This window comes from Aquarana catesbeiana, linkage group LG04, assembly GCF_042186555.1.
Source record: "Aquarana catesbeiana isolate 2022-GZ linkage group LG04, ASM4218655v1, whole genome shotgun sequence".
Taxonomy (NCBI): domain Eukaryota; kingdom Metazoa; phylum Chordata; class Amphibia; order Anura; family Ranidae; genus Aquarana; species Aquarana catesbeiana.
Window position 1 is genome coordinate 670,504,159 of NC_133327.1, and position 27,693 is coordinate 670,531,851.

Sequence of the window (27,693 nt, forward strand, 5' to 3'; positions counted from 1 at the left end):
GGATCTCTGTTGGGATTTCCAGGATTCCTAGGATCTACCACTACCTGTGGGACTTCTAGAGTTCCTGGACATGCCTTCATACCAGAAAGGGTATTTAAAGTGATTGTAAAGGTTCGCGTTTTTTTTAAATAACAAACAAATCATGCTTACCTCCACTGTGCAATTCGTTTTGCACAGAGTGGCCCCGAACATCGTCTTCTGGAGTCCCCCGGCAGCTCTCGCGGCTCCTCCTCTTATCAGATAACCCCCTAGGAGAAGCGCTCTCCCGGGGGGGGGGTTACCTTGCGGGTGCGCTCCTGAGTCCAGCATTTGCATCCATAGACACGAATGCCGGACTCGACCCCACCCCCCAGCGCCCACGTCATTGGATTTGATTGAGAGCCAATGGCTGCGCTGCTATCAATCTATCCAATCGAGAGCCGAGAACCCCGGGCAAAGGAAGAGCGAGTCTCCCAAGTCCAGCATTTGCGTCCATAGACACGAATGCCGGACTCGGCCCCTAACTTTATTTATTTTATTCATTTCTATTTATTTGATATCACACATCTCACTACACTATCACAATCCACCCCTCTTTCCTCTGTCTTTTTCATCTTGTCATTTGTTAGTATCCCTCTGCTATCCTATGTTTTCCACCATCTCCATGTCCCTACCATCCGTGGCCCAGGCTTTTTACTTATATATACATATCTGTATGCGAATACTCATTGATTTTACTACTTTAGATGCTTGACAAACATACTCATGTTTATAGCCTATAATTTTTATGGACTAATTAGGTTTTTAGGGATACATCACTACCCTACTATTACACAATCACACTCCACCTCTTTCATTTCCTTTTCTTTTCTATCTTTGCACCTGTTAGTATCCCTCTGTTACCCTATGTTTCCTACCATCTTCATGTTCCCTACCATCTTTGGGTCCAGGCCTCTCATTTCATGCATATATATTTTCATGCTAGTACTTATTGATTCTACTTTATTACTTTAGATGCCTTACAAACATACTTATGCTTACAGCCTACACTCTTTGTGAACTAACGAGGTCTCTAGGGTTACATCACTACACCTATGCCATGCCTGCTCGCCATTTGGCCCCTGGTGGGGTCCCATCTGACTTCGCCCCCTCAGCTCCCTGGTGAGGCACCTGCTGCCGCTGTCTTGGAGCCGCACACCTGTAGCCATGGTCAAGCTCAGTGGTGAGTATGGGGATCCATAACCCCTCCTACCCTGTGCCTGTATAACTAATACTGTGCCATTTTGCCAACTATATACTTTTTTTTAATCTTAGGTACTATGTTACACACATCCACCCCAGAAGAGCGAGCTGGATCTCGCAAAACTAGTCGGGTAGTATGATGCCCGTGTACTATGATTGTTATTACATCCATGTACCAATATTTCTTGTTTTATATATCTTTTTTTGGCAACTGTTGGTGTTATCTATGCATGTAAACAATTTTACTTGAATAAACCATATACTGTATTTACTACTGTTATGTTTACTGGCGAAAACGGTACCCACTTCATTTAAAGTCCCAGGGCGAGTCTTTTGTTTTACAATTATGAATATATAAACAGGTATGGAATCTATTGTATGGAAAGCTAAAGACATACAACTTACTCAACCATATAGGGAAAATGAGCCGAGATGTATATATACAATGTTCCATGTGATGAGCATTTCTATCACTTCCACATGTCCAGGCCACTAGACTAAAAGATCGTTTATATTAGTGACTTATCATATCTGAGCCCTCTGATTTCAATTAAAGTCACTATATATGAAATGTTTTATTCACATTCTTCCTATTACTGAGTGTAATTAAAGTATGAAGATTGTCGGCATCTGTCATCTCATCATTATGACTTCCCCATCGTGTGTGCACCTCATTACCTCTCATTATCACTTTCTCATATATTGTTCCCTAGATTTTTCTTTGTTGGGTGAGCTCAATTTTTACATAATAGATCTTTCAAATGACTCCATACAATGCATAGCTCCCAACTGTCCCTGATTTCGAGGGACTGCCCCTGATTTGGAGCAATGTCCCTCTGTCCCTCTTTCCTCCTCATTTGTCCCTCGTTTTGGTCTGATCTATATAGATGTATATAAAATGCACTTTTTATCTATCAAAAAGTGTTTCCCAGCGCTAAACCTTTCATCCAAATTATAAATTGCTGCATTTGTAAATTTTAAAAGCCAATATAAAGGAATAGTAGTAGTAAAAAAAAGTCCCTTGTGGATTTATTAACCTTTTTTTTTTTTGTTAATTCTCCTTTAAGGGGGTGTGGCAGGGGGTGTGTCCTATGCCTACATACATTTGCTAGTAGGTGTCCTTCATTCCCATCTCAAAATGTTGGGAGGTGTGCTTGCTGTAACAGTACTCACATGATCTTCCAGGATTCTTTGCAGGATCTCTGTTGGGATTTCCAGGATTCCTAGGATCTACCACTACCTGTGGGACTTCTAGAGTTCCTGGACATGCCTTCATACCAGAAAGGGTATTTAAAGTGATTGTAAAGGTTCGCGTTTTTTTTTTTTTTAAATAACAAACAAATCATGCTTACCTCCACTGTGCAGTTCGTTTTGCACAGAGTGGCCCCGAACATCGTCTTCTGGAGTCCCCCGGCAGCTCTCGCAGCTCCTCCTCTTATCAGATAACCCCCTAGGAGAAGCGCTCTCCCGGGGGGGGGGGGGGGGTTACCTTGCGGGTGCGCTCCTGAGTCCAGCATTTGCATCCATAGACACGAATGCCGGACTCGACCCCACCCCCCAGCGCCCACGTCATTGGATTTGATTGAGAGCCAATGGCTGCGCTGCTACCAATCTATCCAATCGAGAGCCGAGAACCCCGGGCAAAGGAAGAGCGAGTCTCCCAAGTCCAGCATTTGCGTCCATAGACACGAATGCCGGACTCGGCCCCCTCCCCCCAGCGCCTGCATCATTGGATTTGATTGACAGCAGCAGGAGCCAATGGCTGTGCTGCTATCAATCTATCCAATCAAGAGCCGAGAACCCCGGGGCAAAGGAAGAGCGCGTCTCCGCCAGGTGAAATTCCAGGGCTCAGGTCAGTAAAACGGGGGGGCCGGTGACTGCCAGGTGTTTTTTCACCTTAATGCATAGGATGCATTAAGATGGAAAAACACGAAGGTTTACAACCCCTTTAACCACAAGTCTATTTCTGACATTTGTTGTTTGTTTGTTGAACCCCCCCAACATATATTTTTTTTAAGCAGAGACCCTAGAAAATAAAGTGGAGATTGTTGCAATACTTTATGTTACACCATATTTGCGCAGCGGTCTTCCAAACGTAATTTTTTCAAAAAGACCTCAGATCTCACATTTACACTTAAAAGCAATAAAAAAAAAAATGTAAAAAATTAAATTTTATGTTTCCACATAAAAAAGAAATGGGCCCTCTAAGGCCGGAGGGTGGAAGTGACGCTTGACGTCGCTCCGGTCCTCCAAAGGCATAGAGTTGAGTGGGGGACCTCCTGCCCATCACTCGACCGGATCGGATTGTTTCCACCGCTGCTGATCTCTCCGGTAAATAATGGGAAGCAGCGGGGGTGGGGGGGGGGGGGGTTGCACCTCTCCCGCTGCCCATAAATGTGATCTCATGGTGAATTCGCTGCTGTGACCACTTTTTGTGAAAGAGGATTGATCACCCACTGTGTAAAAATATACTGGGGTTATGGCAGCTAACTGCTGCCATAACTCCGGTATTTGACGTCAAAGTAGCTACGTATATCCAAGGTGGGCGGTCCGAAGTGGCTAAAGAGGAGCTCCAGGCTCCTTCAAAAAAATAAAAAGTCAGCAACTACAAATACTGTAGCTGCTGCCATTTAACATAAGGACACTTACCCGTCCTGGAATCCAACAGTGTCTTTATCCGAGCCGATTTTTCAATCGGCTCTCGGGTGCTGCCGCTGCCATTTTGGGTAAGGGAAAGTGGCAGTGAAGCCCTGCGGCGTCACAGCCAGTTCCCTACTGCACATCACATGCACAAAGAGCGCTGCGCTTTGTGAATGGCCCACAGCGGGGAAAGTAGGAGGTTGGCTGAACTTCCGGGTGACTTCGCCATGGCCATGGCGAAGTCACCCGGAAGTGGGAGCTGGTACCTGTCAAAACCAGGTACCCGCTCCCCTCTTCACCCCGAAAGGTGCCAAATGTGGCAACGGGGGGGGGGGGGGGGGAGTAGGAAACAAGCAAGTGGAGCTTCCCCATTTGGGTGGAGCTCTGCTTTAAGCTCCAGCCTTTGAAGTGGCTGGGGATTTGTTTTTTCACCAGCCACCTGAGAGCTAAAGAGCTATAATATTTTCTTGCCTGTAGCCTGTTTGTTGCTGGCCTGGCTCTTTTGAATGTCATGACCCCTTCCTGGACCTGGCAACTCTCTTGCCTCAATCTCTTTCTGGACCTGGGTACTTACTGTACTTCCCTGCTTCAACCCTTGCCTGAACCTGACTACTCTCTTGCTTGACATGGTCCCTGCCTGCAGTGGTGGGACAAAGTCATCTAGCGCCCAGGGCAAAGAAACCAAACTGCGCCCCCCCCCGCTTTCTTATGTGCGAGCTAAGGGGATCTGTCAAGGAAGGCATGTCCGTAGTGCATATGGAGTCTCTCGGCACATACATCTGGGCAAATGTGCATAGTCTTGGGCATAGGCGCATGCATGAGCACTCGTGCATCTGTCACTAATGCTGGTGCCAAGCGGGCTATTTCAGTATGGGCTCATTGCTGATTGGTCTACAGCTTCTGTGTGTTTTTTCTGATTCCGTGTGACCTCTGATCCTGATCCGGCTTACTTCTGACCTGCATTTGTCTGCTACCTGCCTCAACCTCGGCTTGTCTTTGGATTCTGCTTCTGCCTCCTGTTTCGATCTCCTGTTGCTGACTTGGCTTGTTACCTAATCATTCTGCTGTCTGCCGTCTACGCCTGATCTGCCTGACCATTCTCGACCCGGCTTGTCTGACCCTGCATCTTGGTCATCCAGTAAAAAGTTCATATGCAGCTCTTAAATGGATGTATGAACCCCAAAAGGACAAGTGGAAAAGAAGAAAGAAGGAGGGTCCCCTGCACCGACTTCAGCGTGTGAGCCCCACACACCACAACAACGTGCTGATATCAAATGCCCTTACCAGAAAGTTGATTAATTCAGGCCTCACTGTGAACTCGATCCTTCCCCAGCGATCCACCAGAGCGATCCGACTGCACAGTCAGGCATCAGGTGTCTCCCCAATGCAGAGCAGATGACACAGCCACAGAATGGACATAAGGATTCCTCCTCCTCTTTACAAGGCTTCAGAACTTCCAGAGGTCATAAAAGTCTCGATGGATCAAAGAGTCACCACCATAAAAATAAAACTCTCATGGTGATGTATATGTAGGGATGAGCGATTTATTAACATCCAATCCATAAAATGCAAAATACAACTGTCTTCATAAAAATCACAGATAAAATCCAAAAATACCACGGTTCGTAGGGTGCTTATAACATCAGCAAACCACCTTATGCATTTCAGCCAATAGGCCGTCTTCAGAGGTGTTGTCTGCTGTCTATGCCTGATCTGCCCCACTGTTACCAAACCAAGATGTCTGACCATGCATCTTGGTCATCCAGCCTGCTACAGCTCCCAGTTCAGCAAGCTCCCATCTGGTTCCTGCTTCCAGCTGCTTATTACAGTCTGCCGCCAGCCGAACTCCATGCCATCTACTATCAGTCTGCTCTGCTGCCACATCTACCTGCTGACTGCTGCCACGCAGACTACTGGACTGATTAGAGGCCCCCAAGCCGAAGCTGTACTAAAGGCCTTCCTCTACATTTCAGGCTCCCTGACCAGTCATCTGCTTGTCAAAATGCCTTGTATCAGTATGAGCTCACTGGCGCCCCCATCCATGCAGTAAGCCGCTGCACCCAGGGGAGCCACCCCTCCTGCCCACCCCTTGCCCTGTCCCTGCCTGACTGAACCTGACTACTCTCTTGCTTGACACAACCCCTGCCAGAACCTGACTACTCTCTTGCCTTCTACCTGCCTCAACCCCTTCCTAGATCTGACTACTGTCTTGCACAAAGCTTGCCCCTTTGCATGCCTGGACTTGACTACTCTTTTGCTTGCCACTTGCCTCAACCCCTGCCTTGACCTGACTACTATCTTGTCTGCTGCCTGCCATGACCCCCCACCTGGACTTGACTACTCTCTTGTCTGCCACTTGCCTCAATCTCTCTCTGGACCTGAATACTCTCCTACCTGCCTAAACCCCTGCCTGCTTCAAACTCTGCCTGGATCTGACTATTCTCCAACCTGCCTATACTCCTGCCTGGACATTATTACTCTTTTGCCTGCTACCTGCCTTGACCCCTGCCTAAACCTGACTATTCTCTTGCCCAAAGATTGGCTTTACCCCTACCTGGACCTGACTACTCTCTTGCCTATCTCCTGCCACAACCCCTACCTGGACCTGACTACTCTCTTGCCTATCTCCTGCCACAACCCCTACCTGGACCTGACTACTCTCTTGCCTATTTCCTGCCACAACCCCTACCTGGACCTGACTACTCTCTTGCCTATCTCCTGCCACAACCCCTACCTGGACCTGACTACTCTCTTGCCTATTTCCTGACACAACCCCATGCCTGGATCTGACTACTCTCTTGTCTGCGCCTGCCAAAGTCTCTGCCTTGACCTGATTACTCTCTTTGTTTTCCACCTATCACTGCCCTTGCCTGGACCTGATTATTCTCTTGTCTGCCGCATGACACAACCTCTGCCTGGACCTGACTACGCTCTTTGTTTGTCATCTGCCATGACCTCTGCTTGGACTTGACTACTGTCTTGTCTACCATATTGTGAACAATAGCCCTTCTGTCCCAGCATCCCTTTGGTGGAGTGATCATGGGGGCTGTGACATAGTGCCAGTTTGAAGCAAAGAAAATTGAGGACCACCCATCTCTGCCATTAGAAGTTTTGGTGAAGACCAGCTAGTACAATGTCACCTACCAGATAGATACAGTAGATGGATAGATCAATCAATCTAACACTGAAATTCCCATCCAGAAATGAGATACTGAACCAAAGATCATACAGTAATGTAAGTCCTGGTACTGGTGCAATATCCTTTATAAGTTGTGTTTATATATGCTGTTTTACACAAGTCATACCTTTCTTGCTGCATCTAACATTTGGCTTGCTACACAATTACAATTTTCCAGTATGTGTGATCACTGAGGAAGAAAGATAATGGAAATGCTTCTTCTGCCTGTAGTAGACTGATGACATGGTTCTTGCAGAATGCTCCTGTCAGACTCACTGCCTGGAGCTCAACGATGACGTTTTGATGATCAATTGTAAGGCTTTATTTGGACAGTTATACCATTGCTGTATCTTGTGACAAGTGAGGAGTTTATTCATCTAGTCCAGCCTTTCTTTTTTAATCAATAATTTTTATTAATTTTACATAGTATACATTGTACAATTGAACATTGTACGTCGTGCATGACGTAAAAGTGGACAATGCATTGAAAACAGCTCCACATTGGGTAGAGTAAAACTTTGTCCATACACAATGAATTAATGCATTGAGTACATAATAACCAGTATCTCTAGTAACGGTATACTGTAGTCGTTGCTGATCCACTTCACTAGTGTGACACCCCAAGTGGGATCACTAGAGTCACAGGAGTGAAGTGGACCATCTGTGTTAGTGCATTCCAAAGAAAGAAGAAAGAAAATGTTCTGGAAGGTTGTTAGTTGAAAATATACATGTAAACATACTCTATTCATAGTATTGCTCGGTCAAGAGGAAGGGGTTTTAATGCAGTAACTTAGACGTGAATTGCGCAGCCTCTAGTCCAGGTGGTCCATGGTTGCCAGCTGGATTGTATTTTTTTATAATGGTTTGTGTCAGAAGCAGATGTGTGCTCATAACTGTAGTGTAATGATACCAAATCTACGACTTGGGTTAGGGTTAAGGATGTGTCTGACTTCCAGTGTCTAGCTATGTTAAGTTTAGCTGCCATCAGGATGTGGGTGGTCACTATTCTAAAGGGGTGAGGAAGGTCCTCAATAGTAAGATTCAGGATCGCAAGTTAGTCCAGCCTTTCTTAAACGTCTTAATAAAAAGAATTCCTTGAAATGGCTGTTAGGTCTCATAGAACCCCTACAAAAATTACTGCATCTACAGCTCATGATACATTACCATGAACAGTAAAGCCTCGTACACACGATCGGACTTTCCGATGGGAAATGTGTGATGACAGGCTGTTGGCGGAAAATACGACCGTTTGTACGCTCCTTTGGACAATTGTTTCGGATTTTCCACATACAAATGTTGGATGGCAGGTTTTAAAATTTTCCGCGGACAAAAGTGTGTTGTCGGATTTTACGAGCGTGTGTACACAAGTCCGCCAGACAAAAGTCCAAAGTACAAACGCACATGCTCGGAAGCAAGGACGAGCCAGAAGTGGTCGGTCTTGTAAACTAGCGTTCGTAATGGAAAATTAACATTTGTGACGTGGCAAATTATGAAATCTGGAAATGCAGCGCACAATTCTCTTCTTCTTTAATGGGATAATAATGAAGCTGCTTTGCTGGTGATACTGATGGAGTTATTGCAAACTAATTTTCAAAGGCTTTTTTTTTCTAATGATATCAAGAATAATAGTATTATGCTTTTTTTTTTTTTTTTTTTTTTTTTTTATTTGGGCAAGTTACCACACCACCATTATCCTGTAGTTTTTAAGATCAAAGATACAACTATGTTGGTGTCCCTTGTCAATTTTACATTGTATTTTTTAAATGTAACTGCCGACTACCAAACATAGCATACTAGCTCATTATAAATTACTTACCTAAGATCGAAGCTTCGGCATCGGCCCTCGTTCGCCTCCTCCGACGCCGCCATCTTTCCCGGAGTGACTTCCGGGTATCGCGGCTCCGGCGCTGTGACTGGCCGGAGCCGTGATGATGTCACTCCCGCGCATGCGCGCTGGTGCCGCCACCAACGGCATGATCGCCGTTAGAAACGGCAAGCTCAGTGCGCCTGTGCCCAATGTCTACGGCGCATGCGCGGTAGACATCGGTGCCGCTATTCCTGCAAATATCTCCTAAACCTTTTAGGTTTGGGAGATGTTTCTTGCACCTACAGGTAAGCCTTAATCTAGGCTTACCTGTAGGTTAAAGTGGTTGTAATGGGTTTACAACCACTTTAATAAATTTACTTTTTATTTGGCAATATTGCATTATGGCTGTTCTTTGTTTCCTTTGAGCGTCATTTATACAAGAAGTGCTATTTCTTGGAAAGAGCTGTTTCCTCTACATATGGAGTTTCCCAAGATGTTTTCATACCAAGATCTGGATGTAGTTCTTCGTCTTCGCTTGGGACCTGGATGTCTTTACAGATCCATCAGCAGGATTCCTTATCTGACTATCTGATGAGGCTTGTTTGACCTCTGGGTCATTTTTGGAGGTGAGCGGCCAATTCATAAATATAGCCGTCGATGTTTGGATTGATGTGTTGTCTGTTTTTTCTTCTATCAAGTTACCCCTATGAGATTTTTACCTTTATATGAACTGACTCCTACCATTGGGCTTTAGTTGGACTTTTATTCACATTTATTTATTTGTATGTGTTTGGATAATTATCATGTTCATTCTTTAAAGATATATTAATTCATGGCAAGTTATTGAATAAGCGCACCACTCTTATTTCTTTCTTTTACACGGTGGAGGAAGCCGCTGGAGGAGCGGACACCAGAGCGGCTGCCTGCACCCCGCAAGGACCATGCTGGAGGACACCACAGCCCACCACATAGATTGGGTAAGTGTTGGACCGCCGGCCGCCCTGGGGGGGTGGTAGTGTCGCGCCGCCAGGGGGGTGGTCCCCCCCAAAAGAAAGATCCACCAGCCGCCACTGGTGGGCCGTCATGAAGTGGTTAAAGTGGAAATAAAGTCCACAATACTTGCCTCTGCTTTAACAATTCAAGGCCCGTTGGCGCCATGCCAACATCTTCTCCTCGGCTTTTTCAGGTTGCCGGTCCTCGGCCATCTTGATTGGCTGGGGCGGGATGACATCACTCACATCGCAACACATAGGGGTTGATTTACTAAAGGCAAATATAATGTGCACTTTGCAAAGTGCAGTTGCACTCTGCAAGAGTAGTTGCTCCAGAGCTTAGTAAATAAGCAGAAGTTCTGCTGAATTTTATCAACCAATCATGTGCAAGCAAAAATGCATTTTTTTTTTATTTTCCTTGCATGTGATTGGATAGTTTTTGCAAAGTGAAGCTTTACCTCATTTACTAAGCTCTGGAGCAACTGCCCTTGCAGAGTGCAATTGCACTTTGCAAGGTGCACAGTCTACTGGCCTTTAGTAAATCAACCCCATAGGCTCTGTGCTGCAATGTAAACTGAGCTGCACATGCGCAATTCAGTGTATATATACTACAGAGAACTATGAACAGGCAGGTAGGTTTATTTTATTACAGAAGAGACATTACATGTCTTCCTCTGCAATAAAGAGCCTTCCTGCTTGCAGTTTTTTTTTAATAAGACTTTAGTTCTGCCTTAAGTGTTTGTATTGGGTTTGCAGTTATAGGAACATGCATAAAGCCAGGATGAAGTAGTGGATAGAATGAAGCGCCTTCCTTTCATTCGGATTCCATGTCTGTCCGCACCCATTTAGCAGCCTTTATGTTAGCTGTGCTCACTGATGAATCATCCGCAGTGGTCGCTTCCTCGTCCTGTGTCTGCAGCTGCTTGTAATTATCTCTGAAGACCCCAACAGGGATGACAGAAGATAGATTTTTATTGACAGGAGAGGGGTCATAAAGAAATGTCAGCAGCACTGCTGGGCAATGGAAAATATAGGACTCCAGCTGGCCATATCCCGTTCGGGACTGTACATCTTCTTTAAAGGATACCTGTCACGAAGGAAACATAATGACCACCATTGATGACCTCTCCCTCCTGAAAATGCTTAACTTCAATACATTTAGGTTGATGTCCCGAAGGAGTAGGGCAGCTATTCTCAACCAGGGTTCCTCCAGAACTTGTTGAAGGTTCCTTGAGCTGTGGCTGATTGACCTTTCATTTGATGGTGTCTGCATAGTTCCAGGGCCAAGGCCACTTGGCAGAGCCCGCTGAATGACACCAATGACCTTTTTTACCCATGTCTAAGAACATTGAAAAGGGAATACCCGGGGCTGACCCCAAACATGCTCCTGGCAAAAAATTGAGAAAATAGGACTATCTCGGTACCCAAGGATTAGGCAAATAATATAGTAAAAATAACAATTTCTTAATGGAAAAACAACCGTGCATTGTTCATAGAGAAGGTTTCAAAGAGTTGATGAACCCCAAGGATCACAAGGGGCACCGTATTGTAGATCTTCAAGAAAAAGGGACTATATACAATCAATGTTTACAACCGTGCATTGTTCATACAGAAGGTTTCAAAGAGTCGGTGAACCCCAAGGGTCACAAGGGGCACTGTATTGTAGATCTTAAAGATCTACAAAACAGTCTTTGAAACCTTGAAACCTTCTGAATGAACAATGCACAGTTGTAACCATTGATTGTATATAGTCCCTTTTGTAAAAGTATCCCCATTTCCATGTTAATCATGTTTTTCTATTAATAAATTGTTATTTTTACTATAGTCTTTGCCTAATCCTTGGGTACCAAGATAGTCCTATTTTCTCAATTTTTGCCAGGGGCATGTTTGGGGCAGGCATTCCCTTTTCAATAATCAACCATTGTGGATGATGGTACCCGCCTCTACCTCTGAATTAACCAGATTGAGGCATGCCTTTAAACTATACCCATGTGTAAGGGGCGGCATTCTGGCCACCACTGTAAGGAAGGGCATTATTCTCACTGACCACCAATGTATGGGGCATTTTTCTATTAACACAGACCCCCCCCCCCCCCTTCCCAATGAATTGCTTTTAGAAAAGGCTGAAAAAGCCTTGGGGAAGGGGATTTTTACATTGCAAAGTGAAAGATAGGTTTGCTGCTTCAACCTTAAAGGATATTTCAACCTTTTGCAGTAATTAATAAATGCACCCATCTTGTAAAAAGCAAAACTGGCTGCGAGAGATGGGGCCGAGCCCCGAATAACCCTGAACCCCCACAGAAGCCCATATAGAAGAGGAGGAGACCAGAGCACCAGTGGGGGATCCCAAAAGAGAAGGTAAGGGACCAGTCTGTGGCTGTGCAATACCATAGCACGGAGCAGGTAAATACTTTTTTTTTATATTTTTTATTTTAATTAAAAAAAAATTACGTTTACAATCTCTTTAAAGTGGTTCTGAAGATAAAACCTTTTTTTACCCAAATGCATTCCCTGCATTAAGTTAAAAAAAATGTTACCACTTGCTGTGCCCTCCCTGACCCCAAATACTTATCTACAAATCGATCCAACAATGTGGACCGCCTGCTGGTCTTCTCTCCTGTCTCCCCGCTCTCACAAGCTTTACTTCTGCTGTCAGTCAAATCTCGTAAGCAGAGAGCAGGGGGCTGAGTCGAGTTGAGATGTGTGTGTCTATGGATGCACACAGCTTGACTCGGGATTGAGCCCACAGCCTACCCCCATAGCAAGGGCTTGCTATGGGGCAGACACAAAAAAAGGGGGAGCCAAGAATGCCACAGGGGACCCCAGAAAAGGATGTTTGGGGCTGTTCTGTGCAAAAACAGTGCACACAGCAGGTGAGAATAACATGTTTTGCATTTTATTTAAAAAAAATGTCTTTAAAACCGCTTTAATTTCTTTTCAATGTCTATTTTTGCCCACTTTTATTAAAACAAAGCTCAAGTTCAACGCATGGGTGCAGGTTTGCAGTGCTGCTGCTCTGCTCTCACACCTCAGGCCCTTTGTAACCTTCAGAAAGTTTACCCACTCAAGCTTTGTGTATATGGCTTGCAGCTCCCACCCATCTCCTAGGTGGAGCCCTCCTGACTCCTGGACTGATTGTGTAGGTCCGTTGGTGTGGAGCCCTGAACCATAGCCATGTCTCTAATAAAAGCCCTGCACACACCTGCACAATCAGTGGGCCCAGGGTTGGAGGCTTTGCTCCTCTAAAGTCTCTATGAAGCCTCCAGACCCCAAGTCCCATACTGGGTTTTACCAACCTCTGAGGAAAGTGAAAATCCAGTTTCCTCTCTATGGGTCAAGCACCCTGGAGCTGCTCGACCTGCCTGGATGAGAACCCTGGGTGACCCTTTTCATACCATGGCAGGAAACAGCACTGCCAAAACACATAATGGGACCAAATGAAACAGGAACCAATTATCCTACCAGCAAGTCTTCAGAGTGTAGAAGGAAACCAGAGTACCCGGTGGAAACCCACACAAGCCCAATAAGTACATGGAAATTCAATGCAGGTAGTGTCCTGTCCTGGATCTGAATCGGGGAGCATTTAGTGAATCTGAATTGGGGTTAGCATTTTGCCTGCAAGGCAAAATGCTAACCACTAAGCCACAGTGCATCAAGGTATTTTTAGTGTGAGCCCCACAGAATCCTTGGGTGCTCTGATATGCAGATACTTCTTGGGTCAGCAAGGTTGAGCGCTTGGCCCTGTCCCATGACGTCTCCTAAGCTCGGTAACCTTTATTTTGGCACACTTGGCTCTGTTTTTTTTTGTTGACTAATTCTTAATGAAAAGAAAAGTTGTAAAGTAATAACGATAACATATTATACCTGGGAGGGGTGGAAGTAACACATTTTCGGGTAAAAAAATCTGTAATATATTGTATGGGTTTATTTTTACTTTAGTACGGTATTTGGAAACAATATTTCCAGTAAATTATTATAAATGGAAATCTTTATAAATAGGTTAATGATAATGTCCTGGTGCCTGTATATAGTCCCCAAGAGGAAGACAGGAAGTCACCTCAGAGTGTAGAACGTAGTGCAGAGCCTCCACCCCGTCTTCCTCCCAGGGATTAAGAAGACATCATTAGTAGTTGTATCTGGTAAGTAAACAGCAGGGCGTGCCAAGGTCAGCTTTTGCAAAGCACCCAGATTGATATACTGTATAAAGTATTGCTTTACAATTATGATCCAGTACTGCAGCTTCTATCAGACTCTTCAGCATTCACCACTTCTGGGAATGTCGGTTGTCTCTGTCACGCTCTGTGGTTCTTTCCTCTAATGCCGCATACACACGACTGGACTTTCCGTCAGAGTAGACTCTGACGGTCTTTCCGACGGAGTTCCGCTGAAACAGACTTGCCTACACACGATCACACCAAAGTCTGTTCGTTTAGAACGCGATGACGTACGATGGGACTAGAAAAAGGAAGTTCAACAGCCAGTAGCCAATAGCTGCCCTTACGTCGTTTTTGGTCTGTTGGACTAGCATACAGACAAACAATTTTTTTTCCCAATAGGAATTTACCCTGTCGGAAAGATTTCAAACATGTTCTATTTCTAGGTCCGTCAGAATTTTAGTAAGAAAAAGTCCGATAAGGCCCACACACGATCGGAATGTCCGACGGAATGATTCCGTTGGACCTTTTCTGCCGAAAAGTCCGGTCGTGTGTACGCGGCATAACCCTTATGGTACTATAGGACTGAGCAGTGACACAGAGGTTGGAGAAAGGAACCATAACAAGCCGCAGGGCACACGGGCATCTGACAGTCCCTGAAATGTTGAATGCTGAAAAGACCAGTGAAGAGCAGTCCTGGAACAGAGAGGAGGTAGGAGACACAAGCTGCCAGAAAGACGGGTATATGCTCTTCTCTTATAGGAAACTTTCAGCTACTTTTTTTTAGAACATGGCAAAGTCTCATTAGGTATCTTAGATCTTTGCCCTCTTGAAGAGCTACATTGGCCAAAGAATCTTTAGCATCCAATATCTGAATTTGTCAGGTTCCTCATTCCCCACTGTGCACCGTGGTTCCATCCCCGGGCCACTATGTTACTACAGGACACATTATGACCTATTTTGTCATTACAGGTGACATAATAGGAGGCAGATGGAACCACAATGTGCAGCAGGGGACTAGGAAACTGACATACTCAAAGGTATGTCAGATGTTGAAGATTGTTTAGCTTGCAAAGCTCCTTTAGACCAAAGGATGGTTGGCGGGACAGTTGTGAATTAAACTCAAATAAAAAAAAAAAAAAAACAGTTGAAAGATAGGGATTTTTGGAATGCGGTAGGCCGCATGATCCATGTAATGTACACTCTCAGCTGAGGGGATGACGTATCTCCTGTGCATACATCAGTGGCCACCCAATGGTTTTAGAGGATGTCTTGGAAGTCAGAAGTAGCGGTGGCAAACATGGCAGCAGCAGGGGACAGAGAAACCATCGCACAATGCTGGAGAAGGGCGAATTTGTGAGGAAAGTGTTCCATTGTGTGTACCTATGATGTGCAAACACTGTGATCCTTCACCAGAAGAAACTTTGGGCACCACTCAAGGCTCCTGTCTCCACTCCTGTGACGCACACTAAAGGTGCTGGCTTGGGAAGAGCCCGTCCCGGCTCGATACATGCAGTCAAAAGAGAAAAGGACCCAATCGCTTCACTCCTGCATGACCCGATAGTCACTTAGATGAAGGCCACGCTCCCAACACGTTTCGCCTCACCCCCAGGTCTTAGTCATGCAGGCTGTGCACACCTCCACATTATGGCATTAACTCACCCAGTGCATAGTGGTTTACTTCCACTTTAAAATTCTACTTAAAGCGGACCTTCATCCTTTTTTAACGTTGCTCTCCCCTGCTTCCTCCCCCTCCCTATAACAGAATTATGTATATATATATATATATATATATATATATATATATATATATACATATATAGATATATCTATAGATATATCTATAGATATATATATATATATATATTTATACAGTATATAAATATATACATATACTTTTTTAACTAAATATTTTCTTTCCCTACAGTTCAGATGCATCATTCTCCGCAGGAATGGCGCGATTTACTCTGGGGCCCATTACACCATTTCTGCGCATGCACTCGGTCCTGTGAACTGCCTCCTGGGATTTCTACATCACTCATCCCAGTTGGCAGATCAAGGGGATCTGGTGCATGGGCAGAAACAATTTAGATGTCTCCTAGTTTACTGGCAAGGGTCCACGGTGTGTCTGCGCATGTGCAAATGATCCAGCGCATGTGCAGACATGCAGCGGGATCTGAGAGATCCTGTAGACCTAGCAAAGATCCCTGCAGCGTGTCTGTACAATGTGCCAGAAATGAATTCAAGATGGAGGTGCTGGAGAGGAGCAGTGTAGGGAGAACTTTCTTAACAAGCAAGCCAATGCTGGACTTGTTGACTGGGAAGTTTTTTAGTTTTTTTTTTTTACTTTTATACAGGGACAATTTTCAAGATGTAAAAAAAGTATTTTTTACATTTAGATGGAGTTCCTTTTTAATTAGGAGGGTCCGTTTTTTTAATTTGTATTTTTTTTTTTCTCATTGGGTGGCAAAGTCACTGATGCGTGAGGGACTTAGGCAAGAATGGCAGGATGGGGCGAACTAACAAAAATAAATTAAAAAAAGCGAAACAATGAAAGGAAAGATTACGGAGGGGGGAAGGAGTGCAACAATGCCCAATACATCCAGGGGGAGAAGGTACGCTTCAATACTTATACCAATTTTTATATTTTTTGTACCATAATATTTCACACAATAAATTTTGGCACTGAAACACATTACTATAACAACAAATCATAAAGTATTTATTGATATAAAATACTCATTTCTAACAGCACAAGTAAATTTACAGAAAAAAAAAAGAACACACATACTGTACAAAGCTGTACAAGGTCTACACAATAAATAATTATTCACATATATTACTAACTAGTGCAGAATCACTACACAAAACCTAACTTGTGTTCTGTGTATGATGATGAGTGATGCCCATATCCAGAGACTGTTCATCTACACTGTAATATGTTATATTAACATATAGTACAAAGCCTGCAACTTAAAGGGTCAGTCCATCCAAATGTGATACTTAGCTATAGATGAGCCCCCTGTATCTAATATATTTTGAATGATCCAAAAGTTCTTCCAGCCATACAGCCAGACTCCTTTCTACCTGGTTGTTTTGGGTGTCTCCATTCACCTTTGGTGTTCCAGCATCTCCTGTTACATTATCTATAATCTAAAATCATTAACAATGAACAGAGAGAGCTGGAACCCTTTCTAGTGGACACAAGAGTGCAGATGCAAGAACCCAAGAGCATAGACCTCACCAATGGAGTCTCCTAAAGATGGAAGACTTTGCCCATACAGGGCAACATGGGGTGTTTCTAAGATCCTACTAGATCAGGAGCCCCTCTGGGTACACAGAATACAATGTTGGAGCTCTAGTGGCCCTGGTGGATACCATGATCTGTGGTCTGGTGGATACCATGATCTATGATAAAGTGGATACCAAGATCTGTTGTCTGGTGGATACCATGATCTGTGGTCTGATGGATACCATGATCTAAGGTCTGGTGAATACCAAGATCTGTGGTCTGGTGGATACCATAATCTGTGGTCTCATGGATACCAAGATCTCTGGTCTGGTAGACACCATGATCTGTTGTCTGGTGAATACCTTGATCAAAGGGCTGGTGGATACCAAGATTTGTGGTCGGGTGGATACCATAATCTGTGGTCTGATGGAAACCATGATCTCTGATCTGGTGGACATCATAATCTATGGTCTGGTGAATACCATGGTCTGTTGTATGGTGGATATACCATGATTTATGGTCTGGTGGATACCACAATCTATTGTCTGGTGGGTACCATGATCTGTGGTCTGGTGGATACCATGATTTGTGGTCTGGTGGATACTATGATCTGTGGTCTGGTGGATACCATGATCTGTGGTCTGGTGGATACCAAGATCTGTGGTCTAGTGGCTACCAAGATCTGTGGTCTAGTGGACACCATGATCTCTGATCTGGTGGACACCATGATTTATGGTCTGGTGGATACCATGATCTGTTGTCTGCTGGATACCAAGATCTGTGGTCTGGTGGATACCATGATCCTCCTGAGTTGCATGATGTCACTGGTACATAGCCGTGAGTTTTTAGCATTGCTGGTCAACAAGAACACACACATGGTGCTATCTATTTACCAAGGTTGACATGTTATAAGACTGTTTTGTTCTAGGATGTACTTCCACATTAACTCTCGATCATCTACCAGGAAACAAAATATCACTTTAGAATGGACTGACCCTTGTAATAAACTGTAAGACAATGTCAGAACAAACAAGCAGCATTAATGGCAGCTTGTACAAACAGCTGCCATAGCTCAGCACCTCCCGAAAATGCTAGTTGCCTGCCAGTCATCACCCCATGGCATTGATTCTTTTTTCGAGTCACTGGCAAAGAACAAGAAACAATGACTTGGCTGTGACATCACCCTGACGGTTTTCAGTCTTTAATCCAAAAAAATTCTGACGCCAGGGACAGCCAAGCAAATAGCAAGAAGTGGGTAATGGGCGCTCATGTATTTATCTCAGCACATGTTTCCGTGGAAGGGCTGTATCTGGCTTATGACTTCCTGGAGGATTATTTTCGGTCACATGCTTTTTGAGTCAGACGAACGCCAACCGTAACTTAATCTAAGCAGTATGACTCTCTGCCCTTCTCTCCGGAGAGCAGACAAGAACAGTTACATGCGGTTTCCACACTCCATACAGGCAATGGAAAAAACATCTTGTTTTTATACTTAAACCAACATATCGCTCCTCCTTGGCTGTAGCCAATCACATCCCAGCTTTCCAGAAGAGGGATCACAGACAGTCCCGGCTACAATGTCAATAATATTCTCATCGTTCATCAAGAAAGGCTCATCATAGGAGCATGCCATCAAGAGGAGCTAAGCTGGGTTTTCCAAATTACATTAAAAAAAAAAAGATTTGTGTACCATAAAGTTCAACATGTTTTCTGACATTCTGCATTATTTATATACTCAAGTATGCAGAAAGGTTTGAGTTTTAGGGGTGTATTTATTTAAAAAAAAAAACACACACACATAGCTATTCACCTAGTGAAAGTGTGTATACATTCGTTCTGTGTGAATGAGGCAAAAAAAACCCAAAAAAAACAATGTTATTAGGCTATTTCCTGTACTGGTCGAATGTACTTATAGTATCTCATTTATTGATTTGAACTGGAAAATACCACATTTTGGCCACTAGATAACGCAAAATAATATAGGAAACTTCATATAACACTTAGTGCCATCTAGTGGATAAATGGTGCAAACGTAGGGCCCAAAAAAATGAGTGTTATTAGGCTATTTCCTTTGCTGGTTGAATGTTTTACATTGATTTAAAATGAAAAATACACACATTCAGCCACTAGATGGTGCTAAGTGTTATAGAAAAATTTTGTATAATACTTAGGCGCCATCTAGTGGATAAATGATGCAAAAATAGGCCCAAAAAAATGTGTGTCTTTTTAGGCTATTTCCTGTATTGGCTAAATGTTTTTTCATTGATTTGAACTGCAAAATACCACATTTAACCACTGGATGGTGCTAGGTGTTATAGGAAACTTTGTATAATACTTAGGCGCCATCTAGTGGATAAATGGTGCAAAAAAAGGGCTACAAAAATTAGCGTTATTAGACTATTTTCTGTATTGGCCTTTGTTTTTCATTGATTTAAAACCAAAAATACCACATTTAGCCACTAGATGGTGCTAAGCATTATAGGGAATTTCATATGATACTTAGCACCACCTAGTGGCCAAATGGTTTCCATATTTTCTGTTTTAAATCAATGAAAAACATTCGGCTAGCACAGGAAATCGCCTAATAACAAGAATTTTCTCCGTATTTTTGCAACATTTGGTTGCTAGATGGTGCTAAGTATCATCCTATATCACATTCTAGTGCAGAGGTCTCCAAACTTTCTAAGCAAAGGACCAGTTTAGACTTTAAGGGGGCCAGACTGTGACAAGTAAGCGTAGAAAATGCCCCGACATCAGTGCCCCATCATTAGGTTTAATGGAAGGAATAATGCCCCATTGTTCATATCAATGAGAAAAATAGTTCCCCATTGATGGTGTCAGTAGGAACTCCATCATTGGTGTCAGTAGGTGGAATAGTGCCCCAAGGGCCAGATAAAAACAAGCAAAGGGCCACATCCAGGCTACAGTTTGGAGACCACTGATCTAGTGGCTAAATGTGGTATTTTCTATTTTAAATCAATAAAAAAAACATTCGATCAGCATAGGAAACAGCCTAATAACACTTATTTGCCCCATTTTTTGCACCACTTGGCCAGTAGATGGCCCTAAGTATCACACAACATTTCTTATGATACATAGCACCATCTAGTGGCTAAATGCAGTATTTTCCATTTTAAATCAATGAAAAATATTCAACCAGCACAGGTAATAGCCTAATAACATTTGTTTTTACCCCATTTGTACAGAACGAATGTACACACACTTTCACTGTGTGAATGGCTCAGCAGTTTGTTTGTTTTTTATAAAAATGCCCCTAAGTGATATCCTTTATTGGCTAACAAGTTTTTAAAGATGAAAGCTTTGTTTGTAAACCCTAACTGAATACAAATTTTAAAAAAGATGCAAGCTTTTGGGATAACTTAGATCCCTTGTTCAGGACTTAATGAATGTATACGTTGTATAAAACCTGGAGTAGAAATCTAAGTTATCCCAAAAGCTTGCAACTTTAATAACTTCAAGTATAACTAAAGGCAAAACTTTTTTTTTTTTGGATAGAGTGGAGAGAGATTAGAACCCCTGTCAGGTTTTGATTGCTGTCTGTGCCCCCCCTGTTAAGGAGATTCACCCTCTTTACTTGTCTTGTTTACCGTTATTACAGAAAGTGAAAGAAAATCCTAAATTTTAGGTTATCACCAGAACAGGAATAAATCTTCCAATGGGGACACTAGTTCTGGTGACAACCAATGAGGCCCTCACTTTGGAAGGATTTCCTCTCACTTCCTGATGTGGCTATGGGACAGGAAGTGAAGGGAATTGTACCCATTGGGGACATAAATCACATAAAGCGCCAAAATGAAAGAAAAAAAAAATCCTACCTTATTCTATCCAAAATTTGTAAAAAAAAAAAAAAAAATGTTTTGCCTTTAGTTCTACTTTAAGTTAGCTAATAAAGTGTATTATTCAAACTCCAAACCTTCTGCTAATTGACGGCTAGCATGTTACAATACTCTACTGCTGCTATATACAAATTTATAAACAATTTGATTGGTTGCCATGGATAACAGCTCAATCACTGCTTCCGTTTCCATTGCCCTGGTTTCTATACATCTCATAGGGGAAGTGTCCCCGATCACACTCATAAAGTTTGATAACCCTTTAAATACCGGTCTTAAAGTGACAGCACCGGAGAGGTCAGCCTATAGGACTCTGCAGCCTCAATACTTCATATACTTTCCTTGTATACACGGTGTATATATGGTATGGGGGGGGTTCTGTTTGTTTATATTTAAAGCTGAACTCTTCCAAAAACAAAAATCTTCCCTTGCAATATGGCTGCCCTGCACTGAAAGGGTTAAATGCTTTTGTATTGGAAAGTACTGGAAAAAAAGTAGTTTTACTCCTCCAATCTTCCACTGTGCCAGACAAAGGGGGGGGGGGGGGATAAACACCATGACACTATGCAAGGCTAAGGGGGTGTGACACCATGGCAGTGAGGGGGGGGGGGGGTGACACCATGGCAGTGAGGGGGGGGGGGGGGAGACACCATGGCACTGTGGCAGTGGGGGGGGGGGTGACACTATGGCACTGTGGCAGTGGGGGAGGGTAATATCATGGCAGTGAGGGGGGTGACACCATGGCACTGTGGCAGTGGGGGGGGTGACACTATGGCAGTGAGGGGGGGTGACACCATGGCACTGTGGCAGTGGGGGGGGTAATACCATGGCAGTGAGGGGGGTGACACCATGGCACTGTGGCAGTGGGGGTGGTAATACCATGGCAGTGAGGGGGGGTGACACCATGGCACTGTGGCAGTGGGGGGGGGTAATACCATGGCAGTGAGGGGGGTGACACCATGGCACTGTGGCAGTGAGGGAGGCAGGGTGCACCATGTTACTATAGCAGGCTAGCGGGGGGGGGTTACACCATGGCACTGTGGCAGCGGGGGGCAGGGTTGATACCATGGTACTATGGTAGACTAGCGGGGGGAGGGAGGACACCATGGTACTGTGGCAGCGGGGTTAACACCATGGTACTATGGCAGAATATCGAGGGGGGTGGTTAAACCATGCCACTGTGGCAGCGTGAGGCGCGGTTGACACCATGGTACTATGGCAGGCTAGCGGGGGTGGGGGGTGACACCATGACACTGTGGTGGGGGGGGTAATACCCTGTTTTATCGCACCAGGTGACACCAACCCTAGTGACGCCACTGAAGTCGTGTTGCAAAGATATCTGCAACATGACTGCAGTGAACACTCTACTGTTTTAGTAAAAAAAAAAAACAGAATAAAGCTAGCCATGCACACAGATCTGAACCTGGCCATACACTATACAATCTGATTCTACAATCTTTGTACAATCACCTTTACATTCACCCAAGCTATGCAATATGAGGACAAACAAAACTACAATCCATTTGTATCAAATCAGGCAGTTTTGTATCAAATCACTACCTAGTGGATCTTAGATCTAAAGGAGATTGTACAATCACATTGTATGGTGTACAGTCAGATTAATACATTCCATGCTAAACAACATCCACTGGTGCGTTGTGCTGATAAGTGTTGGTTTGCACTAGAAAGGGTAGAGTAAGACCTACTTTTTTTAGCACAACATGACGCAACGCGCGGTAATCGTAACGTCGTGTAACGGACATTCATGGACAGATGCAAAAACTATGGATTTTGCAAACCGTTCGTAAATTTACTGACCTGATAGTGATGTGTGTCAGCGCAAAGCGCCTGAACGCACACGATAAACAGCGAGCCAGTATATGTTTGGCCCCTCTGCCGCACCGTAGATTCTTTGCAGGTTCCAGGCAGTGAGAAGTACATATTAAAATGCAATGCACAATGCAGCATGCCAACGCACATCAATGCATGTGCGTTTACCTGCGCTCAACATGCGGTGTTGAATGGGCCAATGGCTTCTCTTCAGATTTAACCTACCATGTAGTGTGATGATGCTCTACCTAACTGGATTATGGACATGTTCTACCAAACTGGATGGTGGACATGTTCTACCCAACTGGATGGTGGACATGTTCTACCCAACTGAATGATGGACATGCTCAACATAACTGGATGAAGGACATGTTCTACCCAACTGGATGGTGGACATGTTCTACCCAACTGGATGGTGGACATGTTCTACCCAACTGGATTGTGGACATGCTCAACATAACTGGATGGTGGACATGTTTTACCCAACTGGATGGTGGACATGTTCTACCCACCTGGATGATGGACATGCTCTACTTAACTGGATGGTGGACATGTTCTACCCACCTGGATGATGGACATGCTCTACTTAACTGGATGGTGGACATGTTCTACCCACCTGGATGATGGACATGCTCTACTTAACTGGATGGTGGACATGTTCTACCCAACTGGATGATGGACATGCTCTACTTAACTGGATGATGGACATGTTCTACCCAACTGGATGATGGACATGTTCTACCCAACTGGATGATGGACATGTTCTACCCAACTGGATGATGGACATGCTCTACTTAACTGGTAATGGACATAATGGATGGACATGGATTTAATAAGCATGGACTGTAAAAAAAATGCCCCCACTAGTAGTAAGTGGGCAAAGGGCGGATTTACTACGAACACGACTCTTTACTTACATAACATGAACGCTCACTCAGCTTAAGTGAAGCTGTGTTCACTTCAATCATCCAATCACATGCAAGCAAAAGTCCTGCTTTTTTAATTCCCTTGGACACGATCGGACTTTGGAAATGCACACACATTCACTGTATCTACTAAGTGAATCATCCCTTTGCAAAGCCTCTATTCCTTTAGTAAATCAGCTACAGATGTTGTTGATCTGACAAATCCAAGCCAGAAGAAAAAGTGACTGTGTACTGCTGGCATTAGTTAGTGGGGCTTATTTAATAAGGGAGTATTAGTGATTACAGGAACCCAGAGAAGCCATTAGATATTAAAGTATGTTTGACTTCTGATTGGCTGCTATGGAGTACTGCACATTACACCTTGTCCTCCAATTACGGCTCCATTCAAACTTGTCTGATTTGTCATGCAACCTTGGACACTAAAGTTGCACCCTTAGTTTTTCAGTGACAACCGTTCAAATACGTGCAACTTAAAGTCGCAACGACACTAAAAAGGTTCCTGCACTACTTTGGTCTGACTTTCATGCGACTGGAGTGCCCTAGACTGCAATGTAAACCCTCAAAAGTCACATGAAAGTCGCACCTGAATGTTATATAAGCAAAAGTTGTCTATTATCACTGGTCGGAGCCAAAGTCACATCCAAGTCGCACCCATCCAAAGTTGCATCAAAGTTGCAATACAAAGTCACGCAACTTTGGAGTCCTACATGTGTGAATGGAGGACTGTAATCAAACTTGGGCATTTTAAATCGTGGGCAGAATCGCGGCGACTTTGACTTAGACCTTTGGCTTAGACCAATGATAATGGGCAACTGTTACACAACTGTCGCATGTAAAAGATTTGGGTGCGACTTTTATGTGACTTTTGAGGGTTTACATTGCAGTCTAGGGCACTCAAGTCGCATGAAAGTCGGACCAAAGTAGTGCAAGAACCTTTTCAAAGTTGCTGCGACTTTAAATCGCACATATTTAAAATGCTCTGGTAAAACCACAAATCGCACAATGCGCATTTCAGATACCATTCATTTTAATGGCACCTAAAACGCAGTGCGGTTCTGTTACGATAAATCGCGCTGCAATCGTGGCAAACCTGCCTGTCGCCCAAAAGTAGCTCTTGAACTTTTTTGGGGCGACAAGCTTCATGCGATGTGGTTTGCCACGACTGATCACGCGACAACCAAGGCAGACCCGCAGTGCGATTCTGCCCGCAATGCAGCCTTAAGATACTGGCTCCAATTGTCCAGGTACAACTAGAGAAAGTATTGCAGCTGATACAAAAGGCAACGGTCCCATCCTCTAATTCAGCCCCCCAATTTAAAGCAGAACTGAAGGCAAAACTGTTTTTTCAGGAGTTATAACCCCTGTCAGGTTTTTTGCCATCTGTGTCCCATTGGTGAGATCTCCCTTCACTTCCTGTCCCATAACCACAGCAAGAAGTGAGAGGAAATCCCTGCAAGGTTGTCACCAGAACTAGTGTCCCCATCGGAAGGTTTCCCTTCTATTCCTGTTCTGGTGACCACCAAGTTTGTGATTTCCTTTCATTCTGGTTTTCAGATCACTAGAGAGGGTGACGGCAATAGAAATCTGATGGAGTTTTGCCTTTGGTTACCCTTCAAGGCCATCATTTTTAGATATATCTACTCACTGTACCCAGAGGCAGCATGATATAGTCTATATAATTTCCAGGCATGAGGAGTCTATGGCATTAAATTTTCCTCTGTGTATCTGTCTTCACTTGCTGCAGTCTGACACCTGACTCAGATTGTTTCGTCTTGTAGTCCAAGGCATGCTGCTCCATGTAGTGCTTCCTCAGCATGTGGCACAGGATGGCTATCAGAACAGTTAACATGGATATAACTCCAATGCATATCCCCAGCAACATGGCCGGCTGTAGGCTGTGAATATCTGGCGGGGGGGGCTTGCTTGGTGGCGTCTCGAAAGGTCGTTTGCCGGCTGTGGTCGTTTCAGGCAAGCCTGAACCTTCCTCAGATGTGCATTTGGAGCCATGGACTATATAGCCCTCTGGACAGGTACACTCATAGGACCCAAATAAGTTGGTACAGTCACCATCGCAAGGGTTATTCTCGCATTCATCAAGGTCAGTGCAGATGGTCTCACCGTCATCGTTCAGATCCACTATGTAGCCATCGGGACACTCGCATTTGTCGACGTCGTTGATGTCACACTCGGCCTTACAGCTAGTGGTGTTGCAGAATCTTTTGCACTTGTTGGGGTTTTGCTCGTCCACCACAAAGTTTTCGAAGCAGAAACACCTGTAGCCCCCCTCAAAGTTTTCACAGTCGTGCTCACACAGGGCCATTGGACCTTCACACTCGTTGATGTCCACACATTCCGATGGACACCCGTCTGGGTTATCACAGTCGGGGTTGATCACCAAATCCATTCCAGGTTTGCAGCCGCAGACGAAGCTGCCGATGGTGTTGGTGCAATGGTGGTCGCAAAGGTTGGGGATGACCTCACAGTCATCAATATCTACACAAGTCCTTCCATCATCTAGAAGTTTATAGCCCTCATGGCACATGCAAATGAATTCGGATGACTCAGATATTGGAGAACAAAGTTGACTACAAGGGTTGGGGTCACACAGTTTGGCACAAGTCCGCTTATCTTCTTTCAGTTGTATCTCTGGGGGGCATGTACATTTAGGGGTGCCGTCTTCCACCACACAATCGTTCTCGCAGCCCCCATTCTCTATGCTGCAATCCCAAGCTCCTGGGGTTAGACGCCTCCATTGCATTGGCCCATCACCATCTTTGGTGCATTGCAGAGAGTCCTGAATGGTGGATATGTGGGCATTGGTGCCCAGTGGGAAGACATAACCCCCACTACGGCCAAGGCCAAGGGACCTGTGCGAATAAGTGATGTTCAAGTCTGGTAGCAGGTTAAGTTGGCTGCACAAATCTTTATAGCTCAATTCACACAAGTACCCATCAGCCTTGAAATCACAGTTAGTCTCTTCCCAAGTGCCATCCTTGTGGACAGTGACACATTGGGTCCCACACTTCTTCAACCCAGGATCCTTCCAGTTGGTGTAGTCTGTATCACTGTCTCCATTCACCCATGTGAAGCTCCTCAGAGGCTGGAAGACATCTGTACATCGGTTTTTATAGGGCTGTTCCAGTCCTATCCAGACCCTGACCTCCTTCTCTCCTTTCAGGAGAAACATAGAGATGACATCTGCCTGCACCGAGTTCCGCACACTCATCAGCTGCCCGCTCCTCGCTTCGCACACAGTCTTGGCTTTAGGAAATGTCTTCTTCTCCCAGGATATGGAGTAGCAGTCTGTGTCCAGGCATACGAACTCCGAGGTGGAGCTGACTTCATCCACAGGAGCCGGCTGTGCCAGGGCGAGCAGAGCCCACAGGAGGCAGAGGCTCCGCATGCTGCGCTGGAGGAGCGGAGGAGCGTGGGCGCGGAGCGGGGTGCCGGGCGCAGCGCAAAGTCCCAAGAGCGGAGCGGGGAAGTCCTGAGAGCTCCGCTAATACAAGTCTGTGTCATTTCTCACTCTGCCCCAACTTTATATTCTCCCAGCCCTCCCAGCAGCCCAATACTGAGGAGGAAGGAAGGAAGTGCCTGGAAGGAAGGGCTGGAGCCGCTCTGGGATGATGAGAGGCAAGGAACACTTCTGATTGCTGTGCACATCGCCCCCTCTACTGTCACCGCTATAGACCGTTATATATACACTCAGAGACCGCTATATTCGCATAGACCTCTATACACACATATACAGCTATATACTCATAGACCCCAATACACACATATACAGCTATATACACACAGAGACCCCTATATACTCATAGACCTCTATATACAGCTATATACACATAGACCTCTATAC

The 27,693-nt window shown here is 44.5% G+C and overlaps 1 protein-coding gene across 1 annotated transcript; it reads right to left on the reverse strand.

The window, feature by feature from the left end:
- Positions 1-22,316: 22,316 nt before the first annotated feature.
- Positions 22,317-27,426, reverse strand: LOC141140984 (thrombomodulin-like). Its single transcript, XM_073628607.1, has 2 exons — positions 23,209-27,426; positions 22,317-23,156 (listed from the first exon to the last, which is right to left on the reverse strand). The coding sequence occupies exon 1, from the start codon at positions 27,235-27,237 to the stop codon at positions 25,540-25,542; it is 1,698 nt and encodes a 565-aa protein (XP_073484708.1). The 5' UTR covers positions 27,238-27,426; the 3' UTR covers positions 22,317-23,156; positions 23,209-25,539.
- Positions 27,427-27,693: the final 267 nt, after the last annotated feature.